This window comes from Salvia miltiorrhiza, chromosome 1 (assembly GCF_028751815.1).
Source record: "Salvia miltiorrhiza cultivar Shanhuang (shh) chromosome 1, IMPLAD_Smil_shh, whole genome shotgun sequence".
In the NCBI taxonomy this organism is placed as follows: Eukaryota; Viridiplantae; Streptophyta; class Magnoliopsida; order Lamiales; family Lamiaceae; genus Salvia; species Salvia miltiorrhiza.
In genome coordinates this window covers 45,389,764-45,407,798 of record NC_080387.1, presented here as the reverse complement: position 1 = coordinate 45,407,798, position 18,035 = coordinate 45,389,764, and the positions used below count along the sequence as shown (strand labels likewise).

General features: G+C 34.7%; 1 protein-coding gene across 1 annotated transcript; it reads left to right on the top strand.

Annotated features, from left to right (window-relative positions):
* Positions 1–9,350: 9,350 nt before the first annotated feature.
* Positions 9,351–14,383, top strand: LOC130986081 (histone acetyltransferase type B catalytic subunit). Its single transcript, XM_057909360.1, has 10 exons — positions 9,351–9,588; positions 9,707–9,748; positions 10,291–10,400; positions 11,518–11,586; positions 12,208–12,246; positions 12,336–12,412; positions 12,512–12,611; positions 13,101–13,176; positions 13,248–13,399; positions 13,535–14,383. Exons 1-10 carry the CDS (start codon positions 9,513–9,515, stop codon positions 14,174–14,176), a joined length of 1,383 nt encoding a protein of 460 aa, XP_057765343.1. The 5' UTR covers positions 9,351–9,512; the 3' UTR covers positions 14,177–14,383.
* The last annotated feature ends 3,652 nt before the right edge of the window (positions 14,384–18,035 follow it).

Below are 18,035 nucleotides of genomic sequence, written 5' to 3'. Positions count from 1 at the left end.
TTGTCTGTGGGCTTCAGTTTTTTTGCCCTTGAATTCAATTTGGCATATCTGATTCTTGAACGACGACTTCGAAACGGATCTTAAAGGAGCTAAAGAATTTGCATAAAGATCCCCCCACTTCCTGCAGCGCAGGTATTTATTGGCCCAAGTTTTTTATTTTTCACGATTTGTTTTTTATTTTGTGTGGTGTATAGTTTAATCTATGAAATATCTATGTTTGCGTGTGGCTAGATGGTAAACGAATATATTTCATGTGCGTTTGTTGGATTTTGTTGTTTCGATCGGTTTTTGCGAGTAAATTTCCCGTGCTACTCTGTGGCTGGCATATAGATTAGTAGTGGTTTGGTATGTTTCCTTTTTCCTTTTGACGTTGGTGAATATTTAACTCGGGCTTGAATGATTTGTAGTTATTTTGGTTAGTAATCTTGAATGAAAACGAAATGTTTTCTTATTTCAGTAAAAAGATTGTGGGGTGTTTCTTTCTTTCTTTGTGCAAAATGAGCGGTGGTATTTATTGAAAATGGGAAAGGTTACAACTTTTGATCTTTGATGCTCTATATAGATAAATAATAAATTTAAGAGCACAACTTGGACTTTTTCTTCTCATATGAAGATGAAGGGAGGAAGATTTCAGGTTGTGTGTATACCGGGTGGAAGGCGCAAAGGATCTTTGATGACACCTATTTCAGGTTTTTTTTAAGAAAATTCAGTTTTTTTCATAGAGAATGTTTGAGATTTTTAATTATTATGGATGTGTCATATGATGCATGTCTTTATGAAATATCATTTATATTGTTGGCCACTTCTGGGTCGGCCATGTTTGTATTGTAAACTATTCGATAATTTTTCATTCCCGATCTTGTTCCGATGCACAATAAAGTGTTGGTTGCCAAAGCTTTAGATTAAGTGTATAAGAAAAGAGATTGACTGCAATAGTAAAAAAGTTATGTTTCAGAGCCTTAGATAGAGATAGGAATGTTTTCTATCTTACCTAACGGAATTAAAAAAAAAAATAGTGAGCATTGATAGATCGAAGAATCTGGTTGCTGATGCCCTAACTTGTATAGGATGATGGATGATACTTATGAAGAGTTCAATGAGAATTTAAAAGAGAACATAAAAACCTGCATTGAACAGGACGTCAACCGGGAAAACAAAGAGAGTGCATGGAAGGATATTCAAAATGAATTGAATGAAGACGTAGATGGTAGAGAAGAAGAGGAAGAAGGGTTTCAAGTTTGGAATTGTTCAAAAAATTAATTGAACAGACGTAAATACCCTTCAGATGGAGAGTTATGTGTTGGCAGTGAAAGCGTGCAATATCTAGTTGGAGATGTTTGGACCAGCTTGACTTTGATAATTATTTTGGAGGCTTGTCATTGCAAATTGAATTTTCATATAGAATGTTTGAGATTTTTAATTATTATGGATGTGTCATATGATGCTTGTCTTTCTCAAATATCATTTATATTGTTGGTCATTTTGGCCACTTTTGCAGGTCGGCCACATTTGTATTGCAAACTATTCGATAATTTTCATTCCCAATCTTTTTCCGATGCACAATAAATTGTTGGCTGCCAAAGCTTTAGATAAAGTGTATAAGAAATGAAATTGGCTGCCAAAGTAAAGGAGTTATGTTTCAAAGCCTTTGATAGGATGTTTTCTATCCTACCTAACAGGAATTCAAATAAAAATAGTGAACATTGATAGATCGAAGAATCTGGTTGTTGATGCACATAGCTTGTATAGGATGATAGATAATACTTATGAAGAGCTCAATGAGAATTTAAAATAGAACATCAAAACCTGCATTGAACAGGACGTCAACCGGGAAAACAAAGAGAATGCATTGAAGGATATTCAAAATAAATTGAATGAAGACGTAAATGGTGGAGAATAAGAGGAATGAGGATTTCAAGATCGGAATTTTTCAAAAAAATATTTGACCAGACGTGAATACCCTTGAGATGGAGAGTTATGTGTTGGCAGTGAAGGTGTGCAATATCTAGTTGGAGATGTTTGGACCGGCATGACTTTGATGATTATTCTGAAAGCTTGTCATTGCAAATTGAATTTTCATTAAGAATGTTTGAGATTTTTAAATTATTATGGATGTGCCATATGATGCATGTCTTTCTCAAATATCATTTATATTGTAGGCCACTTTTGCGGTCGGCCACGTTTGTATTGTAAAATATTCGATAACTTTTCATTCTCGATCTTGTTTCGATGGACAATAAAGTGTTGGCTGCCAAAGTTTTAAATAAAGTGTATAAGAAAAGAAATTGGCTGTCAGAGTTAAAAGTTATGTTTCAGAGCCTTAGATAGGATGTTTTCTATCCTACATAACGGAATTCAAATAAAAATAGTGAACATTGATAGATCGAATAATCTGGTTGCTGATGTGCTAGCTTGTATAGAATGATGGATGATAAACCTGTATGAATTAGAAAATAAGAAATAATTTTTTATGATGATATAAATAGGGAAGTGCTACCGTGAGAGTATATCTTAAAATAAGAAATAAGAATTATAAAAAATGTATGAATTTTATGTAGAACACTTATGAATTCGCTGTATAAAGGTATGAATTGCGAAAAATAAATTTTTGCTACCTTAGGGATTCGAACTCAGGACCATGAATTCATCCAACAGGATTAAATCAACCGTAAATCTTGATGATCTAAGGATTGAAAATGATTCTTATTTTATATCTTAAGAAGTGTACTTATTTTAGTCCTCCCCTATATATATATGATAGAGTTCTATGGAAACCATCAAAAATTCGAAGAATGAAGACCAAATCATGTGCGTCGATCTTGGTATATCCAAGGGTGATGATTCATCTGGTGAAGATTTGATATTTTCGTTAATTGTCATAGATATAGGCAATCAAATCTTTTATTTGTGGAATATTAGTTTGATGAAGAGTCTGTTACGTGAATAATGCATCCACATATTATGTTCATTGATATGTTCGTTGAAAATACTAATGAACATACTTATGTTCGTAAAAAAATAAATGAACATACTAATTTTCGTTGATATGTTCGTAAAAAATAAATGAACATACTAATGTTCGTCGATATTTTCGTAAAAAAATAAATGAACATACTAATGTTCGTCGATATTTTCGTAAGAAAACAAATGAACATAATAATGTTCACATATTATGTTCATTGACGGATCAGGTCCCAGAACAGGAAGTTTCAGAATTTACGGGATTTATTCAACGTGATCCCAGATTTCAGTGGATTTAATCAACCAATATTTAATTACATGAAAAATCAAATCAGGAAATTTTATGAACCGTTAGATTAAGCAAGATCGACGCACATGATTTTATTTTTGTTCTCTATGTAGGGGCGTGGTCTCCATAGAAGCTAACCCTATATATATATATTATGTGCACAACATTATGCAAGTTTGTTATGTAGTTTTATGTTAGGGCAAAGTCTGACCTCCGTTACACGGAGGGGTTTAATTGCTCTTTTTTTTCAAGAGTTCAGGGAGGTCAACGCTCCTTGACCGATCCTGGGGGGTAAACGCTCAAAGGGTGTTAAGTTTAGGGGCCTATTTGCACCTTTGCCCTTTATGTTATAACTCTTTTTCAATTTGCACTAAACCCTCATTCCAAATGTTGTCGATGTATTATCATCGTTCTCATTCAATTGACACCATATTTAGGTTAATTGAGCCCCGATAGGGTTTATTTATATTCATTTAGAGTTAATTAGTTGATTGAATTAATTACTTTCAATCTATATTTATACTATATTAAAAAAAGGGGTTAAGGTGCAGATTAGCCCCTGAACTAGACCCCCTAGAGCGTTTACCCCCCCAGACTCAGTCAAGGCGCGTTGACCTCCCTGAACTCCCGAAACAAGGGTGCAAATAAACCCCTTCCGTTAAACGGTGCCCAAACGCCGTTTTCTTTAAAAAAATTATTTTTTATTTTTATTTCTAGTGGGCCCCACTCCTCTCTCATCCCAACCGCCCACATCTTCACCGCCTACCTCTAGCCCGCCGTCGACCTCTCCACAAATCAGACCGCGCCGTTCACGGCCGGCTGATTGGCGCCGGAAAAGAAATCTAGATTAGCAAACAAATCTAGCTGCCTGGTTTCAGCAAACAAAAAACTCAAATGCATAACATCAAATTTTTGTTATGCAAGCAGCTCAAACGATTTTCCCATTAACCTAGATTAGCTGAAACTAGAATACGAATGCAGGAATTCAAACTGAAGCTAAATTTTGCAATAAATTGATTACTTCTTACCGATATTCAAACATTTAGAGAATGAAAACTCAAATTTACCTTAAAGAGTGAGGCCATCGGAGATTCCCACCAGCAACTTTTGATTTTCAGTGAGAAAAATGGGAGGAAACGAAGCCCTAATGCGTGACTGCGAAATTTTCCAAAATAAAGGGTGCAAAGACGAAGGCCGCGCTGCACTCGGTTGGCTGGAGAAGAAGGTCGCGCCTTGCGCGGCCAGCTGATGCACGCAGAGGCTCGATCTGTGGAGAGGTCGACGGATCTGGATCCAGCGTGAGCACTGGTCGCAGATGTTGAGTCGCGTAGGGGTCGACGGCGGACTGGAGGTAGGCGACGTGAGGTGGTTGATAGCGGTGGCGGCGGAGGCGCAGCAGCAGGAGGTGGCGCGACCGCTCCGTGCGGTGCAGATGTAGAGAACCGGCGGCTTTTGGTGGTGAGGAGGAATGACGGCGAGTGGCAGCCGGCGGCTGGAGAACGGCGGTGAGGGTGTGGGTGGCTGGGATGAGAGAGGAGTGGGGCCCACTAGAAATAAAAAATAATAATAATAAATAAAGTAAACGACGTTTGGGCTCCGTTTAACGGAGGGGTTTATTTGCACCCTTGTTTCGGGAGTTCAGGGAGGTCAACGCGCCTTGACCGAGTCTGGGGGGGTAAACGCTCTAGGGGGGTCTAGTTCAGGGGCTAATCTGCACCTTAACCCTAAAAAAAGAGTTCACAATTCTAAATTGATTTCAAATCAATTTGAAATTGATTTCATTGCCAATTTTGTAAATATTTTTAGTCTGAAGGTTAGGAATTAAATAATTCATTCACAAGCCCACTATCTCTCACTCACATTCTCGCATATCTAATTAAAGGATTTAAGTCCACTAACTCATGAAAGGTTTATTTACAATTCTATAATCTATAAAAAAAATTATTTTCTTTTTCTTTGACTTTTTATTTATTTCTAAAATTATGGAATTCGCTTAATTATAATATATTTAATATACATATCAAATTAAAAATCGCGATAAAGGCTTTAATTTGATATATTTTATGTAAATATTTTATTTGAAATATAAAAGTTATATTTATTTAAAGATTAAAATTTTAAAAAATTCTCTCTCCTCTCTCATTTTTATTGAGTAAATATGTTTTTTAATTATTTTTTATTTTTTAACTTATTTTTTTGTCTTTACATAATATCAATTTTTATTATTGCAATTTTTTTCATTTTTCAATATTCAAATAAAATATATCTAATTAATTAAAGGTAACTTTTATTATATTTATAAATATGATATTAAGTTGATATCAATTTTATATAAATTTAGAAATATAAAAATATTTCCCGTGCATTACACGATGTGCAAATGCTAGTTAATATTAAAAGGTCAAAGTTTAATTTGAATTCAATTTCAATTTGATTTTATGACAATTTTATAATTACAATAATCAATAAAAGGTAATTTGTGTACCTAAAAATGAAACAATTCTAATAGTGCAAAATTTCAAAGTAAATTACTCTCTCTCTCTTTAGAGATATAAAAATATTTCTCGTGCATTACACGATGTGCAAATCAATAAAGGTAATTTGTGTACCTAAAAATGAAACAATTCTAATAGTGCAAAATTTCAAAGTAAATTATTATCTTTCTCTCTCTCTCTTGTTTTGTAAGTTTCAAAGTGCAATAATAAGTTGTTCTTCATTTTTTAGTTATTTGTGTAAAATTTTGTGTGGTTAATTTGTATGGTAGTATAATTATTTATAATTTATCTCTAAAAAATACTCAATTCGTCCCATTCAACATGACCAATTTCTCATTTTGAATTGTCTCATTACAAATTGCCACTTTTAAAAAAGGAAATCTATTTATTTCACAAAAAGTTGTGGCTCCACCACTCTCTATCACTTTAAACCTTTAATCACTTTTCTTCTTAACAAAAAGTTGTGACTATATTTGTCCAAGAGGTCACAGGTTCGAGTACTCTCGGCCACAATAACCACTAGGTGGGGTGTGTGTGTGGTTTGTATTATTTATAATGTAATTTCATCAAAAAAAAAGTTGTGACTATGTGTGCGTGTGTTGGTCAAGCGGTAAGAGGTTAATGCTCAATGCCAAGGTATTGGTTCGAGTCCCCTGTGGCGCGGTCTTTAAATTTCTTTATTTAATACTGTTAATTTATCAAAAATAAAAAATAAAAAATTGTACTCCCTCCGTCCACTAATTCAAGGCATTATTTCTTTTTTGGGACGTCCACCAACTCAAGGCCTATCCATTTTTAGTAAGTTTTTATTTATATTTAATTGGTGGGTTCCAAAACAATACACTTTTTCTCCACTCAACTAATAAACAATACATTAATTGTGGGTCCCTTTCTCCACTCAACTAATAAAAATACACTTTTTCTTAAAACCCGTGTTTTGCTCCTTAGGTCATGAATTAGTGGACGGAGGGAGTAACTATGTTGTCTATATTTATCAACAACACATATCAACTCAACCTTTTAATAAAAACTTCATTTATCTCTCTTCCACATGCACAACTTATATATCAACTTAATTATACAACCTCTATGTTTTATAGTAACCCACTTCAACTTAAAATATAATAATTAATTTATTTATCCAACAAAAGTATGCTACATGTCATAACAATTTTTATAAAATTGATTTTGGAGAAGTTGATACTGTCATTCATTTTATCTTTTTTTTTTATTTTTTTTTTGTCTTCTTGTTACAATCTACAACAATCGGTTGTGAATAAATTTAGCCTTAATAATCGTGCCAAAAAAAAGTGGTCATGCTTAGTGGAATGAAGGGAGTAGTAAAATTCAAACCAAATTTTAATTATATTATATATATAGGGAGCAAATCATATAGATCCCCTACCCTTTGGTAGTATATAGATTTAAGAGTGAAAATTTAAAATGCCCTATTCCTTAAGCTATATGTGAAAAATGTCATCTTTTAAAAACATAAGCATTATATGCTTTATTCTTTAAATACCCTTTGATTTAATGAGTTTGCTTGATTTTTGTAAAAGTCTTACACATTTGACCGATTTGACAGCCATCAGACATAAAAGTCAACGATTTGACAGCTATCAGTCAAGAGTACATGTGTTCGCTCGGTCAAATGTGTAAGACTTTCACAAAAAACCAAGCAAACCCATCAACATCAAATGTTAAAATAGACACTTCACATAATTAGGCCATAAAATGCTTAACTTTATAACTTAGGGCATTTTTACTATACAACTTAAGGATGTGGACATTTTTGCCTATTCACACTAGATTTAAATAAGGATCACACATTTTCTCCATGTGGAGCACTGAGGGAGTGACACGTGGCAGAGGCCTTCCAATGCCAAATTCGCGCAGGGGTAAAATCGAAAATAAAAAATCGAATATTAATTTTTTTAACTTTTTTTTTTAGATTTCTGAAACCGACATATTTTTCATGCATTTTATTACATAGAACCCTGCATTATTTTATACACAAAAATGTGATAAATTAGATTTTTTTTGCCCCCGTCCACCCCATCCCCCTTGCTCACCCCCAACCACCCCCACCCCCTCCCCCAATTTTTAAATTTTTTTTTTATTTTTTTTGTCGAAAAATCATTTTTTTGTAGGCTACATTAAACACGAGATGCATGGTTCGGTTTTACAAAATGCAGTGTTTTGTTTTGCAATGTGCATGGTTTGCTGATACAATATGCATGGTATTTTTTGTCATCCCCACCCTCCCCACCATTTTTTTTAAATTTTTTTAGTTATTTTTTTTATCGAAAATACATTTTTTTGCAGGATTCATTGACACGAGATGCATGATTCAGTCTGATTTACAATATGCATGGTTCATTTTTATGTTTGGGGGTGGGGCTGGGGGTGGATGGGATGGTGAAAAATACCATGCATATTTTATCAACGAACCTTGCATATTGCAAAACAGAAAAATGCAAATCATAAAACCGAACCATTTATCTTGTGTTAATGAAGCCTGCAAAAAAATGAATTTTCAACCATTTTTTTTAAATATATTTTTTTAATTAAAAAAAATTGGTGGGGGTGGGGAATAGTGGGTGGGAGGTTGGGGGCGAGAAATATCATGCATAATAAAATTGAGGTTGTATATAAAAACGAAAAAAGAGAGAGAAACCAAACACCCTTGATAGCACAACGATGCTGACTAAAGGCCGAGCCTCGTTAAAACCACTTCAAGGAAAACCCAGTGGAAAAAACCTTGAAAGGAAAAAAAGTACTCGTCTAAGCCGAAGAAGCACCAAAACAAGAAAACAAAGAGGGAAAAATATCATGCATATTGTGTCAGTAAACCATACATATTGCAAAATTAGAAAATGCACATTATAAAACTGAACCATGCATATGGTGTTAATGAAGCCTACAGAAAAAATGAATTTTTCATTGAAAAAAAAAATGGGGGGTGGGGTGGGGGGTTGGCTGGGGTTGGGGGCTATAAAAATGCATTTTTGTGTGTAAAGTTATGCATGGAAAATATGTCAGTTTTTTTAAAAAAATATAATCCCCCGTCTCACAAAAACATGAACATTTTGTCATTTTAGGGCGTCTCATAAAAATATGAACATTTATATTTTGGTACACTAACCCACCACAATCCTTTTACTTTTTATAAAGTGAGACTCATTTTCCACTCACATTCCTTTTTTTCCAATATTTTTTAAAACTCGTGCCACTTATAAATATTGTTGTTTTTGTGAGACGAAGGAAGTATATATAAAAATTAAAAAAAAAAAGTTTTTTTTTTTTGAAATATTCAAAAATTATGTTCCGATTGTAACTCTAGACAGATATTGTCTTGGAAGCTCCTTGTCATGTGTCACTTTTTTAGCACGCCACATGAAAAAATTCTGTGGTCTAAATTAGTTATATTTTCTATCTAAGGGAATGGTTCTACCTGAACCCAACACTATATATATATATAGATCAACTATATTTGTAATACTTCTAATTCTATTGTTTCAACCTTGCGTTATTCGTGTTAAATAATTCTCGTAGACTCCTAGTAACATTTGTTTTGAAAAATGAAAACTACTAAAATAGGAACCAAAAAAAAAAAAAAGAAGAAGAGAAAGATGAGCTACTGAAATTCTCACGTGGAAGGCGTGTGGATGCGAAGACCCAAGACAGGGTAGCCTATAAATACAGAAGTTCCCGCCTCTAACAACAAACATTTCCCGCTCCTCATCTCAAAACCCTAATCTCCCAAAATGGGAACCAAGCACCACTCCTCTGATCTTGTCTCGGACAACAAGAAACGACGCCGTGCTGCCTTCTCCAAAATCGGTACTTCACTCACCTCCGATTTTTCCTTGCTATCTCATTTAACAAACCCCTTTTCGTTCTCCGAAATGTAGCTTCAGGTTTTATTAATTTGCTTATTTTTCTTAAACTTTCTGCACAGATACTGGGATTGAAGCCAATGAGTGCATCAAGATTTACTTGGGTACGTTTCATTCAATTTCCCAGTCTAATTTGTTTCATTTTAGCTGCATTTTCAGTGTTTTCACCTTACTGTCGTTAATTTTGAGTGTACGCCGTTTGGTTTGGTTCTATGTCATGTGGCACTTCGAAGAAAGTAGAATTATCGACTTTGAGTGGTTAGTAAAATTTAGTATTATTTTAACATTTTTTCTGGTAATTGGCGGCATACTGATTTGCGCTAGATTTTTTTTGTTTTTATTCTGTTCGTGCAATTGGTGTACTTTCATTAATCTCGAATAATTAATGTCAATGAATAAGTTTATTTTATTTAACCGAAAATAGAACAGCTTAATTAGCTATGTAAATGGAGCTGACTCCATGAATAATATCATAATGAAAGTCTGTTTCTGTGATTTGAATCAGATTCTCTTTGTAAAAGCTCCGTGACTTAATTTTAAGTAAATCAATTGACATGTTGATTGAACCTTTGGATTTTGGGTCATTTGTTTCAAGTATTATAAGATTACATTCTCTATTTTCTCAATCATCTAATTGCATGTACAGTTTCTAGCAAGGATGAAGTGGACTCTCAGAACAGTTTCCGAATTGAACCAGTTGACTTAAACCACTTTTTTGAAGATGAAGGAAAGATATACGGTTATCAGGGCCTGAAGGTAAAGCTCTAAAGATTAAATCTGATTATTTTCTTAAATTTTAATATACTTGTATGCTGTAAAAGTGTTATCAAGTAGCTTTAGTTTTAGTATTAAGGTAGGCAATACAAGGGATCATCTGGTTTATTTTCTCTCTAGATCATTCACTGGGTTAAACTATTTTGCTATTTATTTTGTTCAAAAATGAAGATCTTTTTGGCGTGCAGCAAAAGTATTAGTACATGACACTTGACAGCACATTTGGGTTTAAAGTTAATGATTGGACCTTTTCCAATCGGGGAAAAATGAGATATACCCTTTTTGAAAGACAAAACCTAGAAAATATCCCCCATTTACAAATCAATAAATTATACCTATTTAGGACATTTTTACCCTTATGTACCATTTCGTGCATTGCTCGACACTGAAGCGTCGAGCACTCAAGTGTCGATTGTTGAGCATCGCACGTCGAGCACTGAATCAATTTAAATATGAGGCGAGGTGAAGCGGAGGCGGAAGCAGGGAACTTAATCTTCTAGAGATATTCATTTTTATTAGAAAGGAAAAAATTATTGAAAAAGCAGTATAGAGGCAGAGTCCTCCAAGGTACACATATCTTAAACTTTCTGCCACTCAACTAATACAACATCCCTAGGTTTCCTTTGAGTACAATAGTTTCAAAAATTATATTTTACATAATTTCAGAAATTATGGGGTAATTTTTTTCTTGCAGGACTTCAAATTAAACAATGAAATGAAACTGCAAGTCCTCTATCTTTTCTTTGCCATTCTATTTACAGTAGTTTATCGCGATATGTTTTTCGTCGTATGCGTTTCCTGCAAAATACACGAGCTTTGCCTTTCCAGAGGGATTATGCAAGATTTCAAGGCTGATTATATGATGTAATATAGTGAGAGATCTTTATTGTAGACGTAGCCAACTATGGAGTTTTATTTTCGACTTAATGCATACCTCTATTCTGGTTTTGGTAAGACATGCCTATGTTGGTTAAAAAGGAGTGGTAATGCATATTATTTATGCAAATTGACTCAAGGATACAATTCATGAATTCTTTGGTAATAGCATGATCTATTTATTTAATCACCCGTGTCATATCTAGGTCTTTTGTTTTTGCAGATTACTGTTTGGCTTAGCAGTGTGTCCTTCCATGCATATGCTGATATTTCTTTTGAGAGCACATCAGATGTAAGTCTTCTTAACTGACATTTTTAGGGTGATCTGAATGATGAAATTGTCAAATGAACTAATGAAGTGATAAAGTTTCACTTTAGCTTGTGGTGTTTGGCCTCTTGACTTTCTAATCATTTAAGTACATTAGATGTCATCAGTTTCTCTAGATTCAGGATATTTTCTGTGTTGTAACTTTGCTTTTCTCAAATTCAAGTAAATTTGGTCTGTTTAGAGTATCCTTTATCCATGTTTCCTTTTCTGCTTTAGGGTTGGTTGTCTCCATATAATAGTGAAGTGAGTTAGTATGAATGGTGGAGGATGTGAAATCTTTTGGCTGTTTCTGACTATTGTGAATCTGCCACACGACCCTTTCTCGTCCTACCTTTTTAGACCAAATTCTGCAGCAGTGGCAATAGATCTGATTCCATTGGGTTATGACAGAAAACCTTGTCATGGACTGTATGAGCTGATTCCATGCATATAAAAAGTAACTGAGGATGCAAACTATCCCAGGCTGTAGCTTGCAAATTGTGATTTTCTGACAACCTTTTTTTAAGTAAACTTGCAAGTATATTATCATCCTTTGTTTAGGGTTCCATGATCAAGCTTTATTGACTTTTACTAGTAAACTTCTAGGGAGGCAAGGGAATAACAGATCTGAAGACTTCACTTCAGGTAATTCTTAACACACATCTGATAATTCGCTTGATCTTTACTGCAAAATTCATATGTATGAAATGTAATAGTTACCATAATTCTTACAGAATATTTTTGCTGAGAATATTGTTGATGGGAAAGATGACTTCCTTCAAACATTTTCAACCGAACAACACTATGTAAAGTATGCTGAATCAATCATTTGTGTATTCTCTTTTATTCTATGCTGCGCACTATCCTTTCCTAGTAAGGTGCAAGTGTTTTTCTAATTGTGTGCATTCAGATCCCTCGTTTCCAACTCAGAAGGTTTGCGGGAAGACACCAATAATGGTTGTAGTGGCAACTCTGATCGCCAACTAGAAGAAGAGCCTGCCCATACTGAGGTAGTTTTATCCTCTCACTCAATATGCATGTTAACTTATGGTAAAACTTTGTGGTCTCTCTCATCATGCTGCCTGACATTAAAACTTCTCTCCAGATTATTTTAGTGCCTGATCGGCCTCTAAAATTTAGATTCACAATGCTTGATGTTTCTGCCATGATATCAATTTGGGACGTCAAAATAGTCTTGCTAAATTGTGCATTATCTTTTTGATTGCTGTTGTCATCATTCATCAGCTAGATGTCTTTGATCATTGATTAATATAACCACTATTGTTATTTTTTTAGCCTTTTGAAGTGAATATTAGTATTACTAGAGTGATACAAATAGTATCAAGCATGTATTTATTTTCTTAGAACTTTGTTCTTTTTGTTGATAAATTCTTAGAACCTTATTCCTGAATGTTTTATTCCTGAGTGATACAAAATGTGTTATTCCTGAATGTGTCATTTTGATTTTTTCCCCCCATTGTCTTATTGTTGCACTGCAGGTTTTTCGTGTTACTGGTACTGGGGTGGGGATGCTTTACAGTCGATTGGTGCCACTCGTTCTTCTTCTAGTTGATGGTATGTCTGTCTGCTTCATGGTTTATAGAAAGTGACTGTAATGGTTTAGATAACTTTTTGTGCTGGTACAGGTAGCAATCCTATTGATGTTATTGATCCAAGATGGGAAATCTATATCCTAGTGCAGAAAGGACAGGAAGATGGTTGCACGAGGTTACTTGGTTTTGCAGCTGTTTATCGTTTTCACAAATACCCTGATACTATGCGGCTTCGACTTGGTCAGGTGCAAATTGTCTTTTTGTCTTCAACTTAAGATCTCTTAAACTTAGGCATATATATGCATTACTTGCGAGATAGAATAGAAAGCCTATTGAATTTATATTCTTCCACTATATTGAAATTAATCTGTTGATGGCAGATACTAATCATTCCTCCATACCAGCGGAAGGGTTATGGTGCTAGACTTCTCAAAACGCTCAATGGTATAGCAATTTCCGACAATGTTTACGACCTTACCATTGAAGAACCGGTGGACTCCCTTCAACATGTGAGGACCTGCATCGATGTGCAACGCCTGCTTGCTTTCGAGCCAATCCATGAAGCCCTTAGTCCAGCTGTATCACAATTGAAACACGAAAACCTCTCCAAAAAAAGCCAGCCCCATCAATGCGAACCTCCTGCCAATATTGTTGAAGATGTCCGGAAAAGTTTGAAAATCAACCAGAGACAGTTCCTGCAGTGCTGGGAGATACTAATCTATCTTAGTCTGGATCCCATCGACAAGTACCTGGATAACTACGTCACTATCGTCTCTAACCGCGTGAAGGCTGATGTCATGGGGAAAGAAGCTGAAGGTGCCGGAAAGCGATTAGTTGATATCCCATCTCAGTTCGATCAAGATATGTCGTTTGCCATGTTTAAATGTGCAGGCGATGAATCGAATGGGATAGAGAAGGAAGAAGATCAGGGCAATGTAGAGGAGCAGCTGCGGCAGTTAGTTGACGAAAGGATGGAACAGATCAAGGCCGTCGCAGAGAAGGTATCTGCGCGTCGGTCTTGAAGAAATGTTGGCAAAATGCCACTTTAATTGACTGCTAACAGATGTGGTGAAGCTAGAGTGTATTCAAGGCGAATACTGACAGTATGGTTTACAACATTTACTTGATTATCTTAATTTGCCAATGTATTTCACTATAGTTTCGGTACACTTGATTTTATGGAGTTGGTTAAAAGTTTAGAGCTAAAGGAAAATGGATTCTTCTGTGCATCTTTATGTGCATTCACTCTAATTAAATTCGCTTATCAAGTTGGATAAAAGTTCAGAGCTAAAGGAAAAAAAATAATTTGTGTGCATCTAGGTCATTCATTCTAATTAAGTTCAATTATGATTCATTAATCTCTAATTAAAATTTATCAATTTTTAATTAAGATTTATCAATTTTCAATTTGAATTTAATTATAGTGGATGCGTCGTGCATCTAGAGGTAGCGGAATATGCCTCTGAAAAATTAGGCTCAACTAGAAAATAAAGGTATTTGTTAACGTAATGACATGGTAAGATGGAATTACATTTACTGAATACGAAATCATATTGAATAGTGAATACTACTCCCTCTTGATTAAAAAAAACATAATATTCTCTTTGTTGCATAAGTGCGTATGTTTTGGTATTTTAATTCGTCTCATAAGAGTACATTTTCCTTTTTTGGACTCCTTCCACTAATAAAAACAAGTCTCTTTTTTTCACTAATAACACACTCATCTAATATTTAATAAAACTTGTTCCACCAATAATTATGCACACTCTTCTCAGACGGAGAGAGTAGTATTATATTATTTCATCCGTTCTAAAAAATTGTGACCTTATTATCATATCGGGACGTCCCTGAAAATTGTGACATTTACTAATTTGACAATGATCCAAAAACTTTTGCTCTCACTATTTATAAAAATATGTGGAACTCAATCTCCACTCAAATATAATTATCATATACTCCCTCCGTCCTAGCTTTTAGTATCCAACTTTCCTTTTTTGGTCGTCCCACATTTTAGTATCCATTTCTATTTTTAGTAAAAGCAGGTGGGGCCCTTACTCCACTTTAATTATTTTAACTCACATAAAATGTGAGACTCTTATTCCACTCACAACACATCAATAACTTTATTAAAACCCATGTCGTTCTCTACTGGATACCAAAAGTCGGGACGGAGGGAGTATTTTTTTAAAATTCGTATGATTTTCATTAGGTTACAATTTTTAGGAAGTGAAACACGATAGAACAAATTACAAAAGCCTCACAACAATGACTTGATAAAAAGAAAAAGACCATTCAGTCAAAAAAGTGCTACTTTCTATTTTTCGAGATTAATCATTATCGAAGAAGTGTATATCAAAGACAAACTATATTTTTCTCCCAAAAAAAAAAGACAAATTATAGAGTGGATTTTTAAAATGGCCACTTTCATATTGTAAAATTAAAAATTGTCCACTAAGATAAAAATATTAAAAAATGGCCACTGTTACCAAAATACCCTTCCACATTAAAAATTAAAAAAATGGCCACTTTACATCACCCCTTTAAAAAATCCTGCAATTCACAACCAAATTTTTTTGGTTGTGAATTCACACTGGTTGTGAATTGAGAATTCACAACCATAATTTTTTGTTTGTGAATTCACAACTAGTCGAATTCACAGCCAAAATTTAATTCACAACCAGTCGAATTCACAACCAAAAATTAATTCACAACTAGAATTTTTTGGTTGTGAATTCACAACAAACGAATTCACAACCAGATTTATGTTGGTTGTGAATTCACAATCAGTCGAATTCACAACCTGAATTTAATTCACAACTAGAATTTATTTTGGTTGTTAATTCAAGTAGTTGTGAATTTGAGTTTTTAAAGTTTGAATTCACAATTAAAACTGTAATTTATTTTGATTGTGAATTTATAGATTTGGTTGTAAATTCAAGAATATTAAGTTGTGAATTCATCGAGCTAGTTGTGAATTCATCGACCTGGTTGTGAATTCTTAAATCTAGTTGTGAATTCTTAAATCTAGCTGTGAATTCATAAATGTGGTCGTGAATTCAAGAACATTAAATTGTGAATTCATAAATTTGGTTGTGAATTTAAGAGCATTAAAAAAATAATTATACAGCTCAATCAAATTGGTGTACAACACCAAAATACAACAACTCAATCTACCATCAAAATACATCAATTCCTCTAAATCAACAATCAAAATACAACAAAATATTATCCAAATCAATTCAATCTACAATCAAAATATAACAATTCCTTCGAATCAACAATCTCAGCATTCAATCTCCGAATCAACAATCTCAACAGATCTTAAAACAAAAATCATTAACAGATGTCTCAGATCTAAACTTTTTTTCAAGGAATTAAAACAAAAATCCCCAAAATTACTTATCTATCCTTGACGCTGCGACATTGTTGCTAACCTATCCTTGACGCTGCGACATGGCTCCATAATCTCAAGCTTGGCAGATACATTGGCGACGCAACCTTTTACAATTTTGTTCAAGTAAACCATTGGTGTCTTCCCAATAAGCTTTACAAAGAGCATCAGGATTTAAAGAAAGTGAACAAACACAAATTGGAAAAACTAATATTTTAATTCCATCCCTATCTCAACTAAACTTGTTGAGTTACAAAACATTGTAACTTACCTCAATTTCCAAAATTGAGGAGTGCAAAATTACTGTCTCAGTTTCAATCCTAAGATTTCAGTTACTGGATACTAATACTAGCCCTGCCTCTGAATCGCGCTCCGTCTATGCGGCGCTCATCCACAAGTTGTTGCCGATGGTGAAGTTCTCTGATTTGGCAGCGAGGGCTGGAGAAATCTGCAATCTGCTTGGACGAATTCCACAACGAGGATAAGATCCGACAACTGGTGAATTGTCGGCACATATTCTACAGGAGCTACCTTAGGGCTGAAAGAGGGCTGGAGCCGACATACAGTGAGGAATTCGCGGGGAGAATGGCGGAGTGAGCGCCGCAGGAGGCGATGCTAGGGCACACCGCGACGGCGTGCTTCACAACACACTGCAGGGAAGAAGATCAACGGTTGGGGGAGATCGACGGCGGAGTTCTGGCTGGAATGAGCGGCGGCCATGGCGAAGACAGATCGACGACAGAGAGAGGGGATCGATCTGTTTTTCGTAAGAGAGAGAGAGAGGGGGGGGGGGGAAGGGAGTGTACCGTGAGGGAGAAGAGAGAGAAAGAGAGTGGAGAGAGAAGAGAATGAGAGAAAGATATTTTTAAAGGAGTGTATTTCTATCTTTTCAATCAAAAAATGGACAATTTTTATTATTTTTATCTTAGTGGACAATTTTTATCTTTACAATATGAAAGTGGATAGTTTTATATATTAACTCCAAAATTATACTCCCTCCGTCCCATTATTTATGGGACATTCCTATTCGGCACGGAGATTAAGAAGAGTAGAATTTAGGGAATTAGATGTGTAGAGTTATTGTTAATTAAATAATCATCTCCATCTCCTCAGCCTAAATTCAACCGACTGTGAAGCATAGCTGACTCCCCTTTTCCGGCGATGGCATCTTCCCCAAATCCGGCGCCGGTGACTGCCCCAAAAAATCCAAATTTCAAAATCCCTAAATCCACAAAATTTCAAAAATCAAATCTCAAAACTCCAAGTTCAAAAGAAAACAAGAAAAAAAAACTACTGAAAATGAAATTTAACTCTGGGAATTGTTCTCCCATGGCCACGAACTGTACAAAAGCTAGAACAATTTCAAAAATTTGCCACGAACTGTACGAAAGCTAGAACAATTTCATGTGCGTGTTTGTGTGTGTGTGTCTGTGAGAGAGAGAGAGAGCAAGCACATCGAACAATTTCAAAAATTTCAAAATCCCAAAACC

What these genes read in the sequence shown, in the direction of transcription:
- LOC130986081 (XM_057909360.1), top strand. Translation starts at nt 9,513, where the DNA reads ATGGGAACCAAGCACCACTCCTCTGATCTTGTCTCGGACAACAAGAAA. An exon ending in TGCTGCCTTCTCCAAAATCG is followed by an intron (nt 9,589 to 9,706) that starts GTACTTCACTCA and finishes CTTTCTGCACAG; the next exon opens with ATACTGGGATTGAAGCCAAT. An exon ending in ATCTGAAGACTTCACTTCAG is followed by an intron (nt 12,247 to 12,335) that starts GTAATTCTTAAC and finishes TAATTCTTACAG; the next exon opens with AATATTTTTGCTGAGAATAT.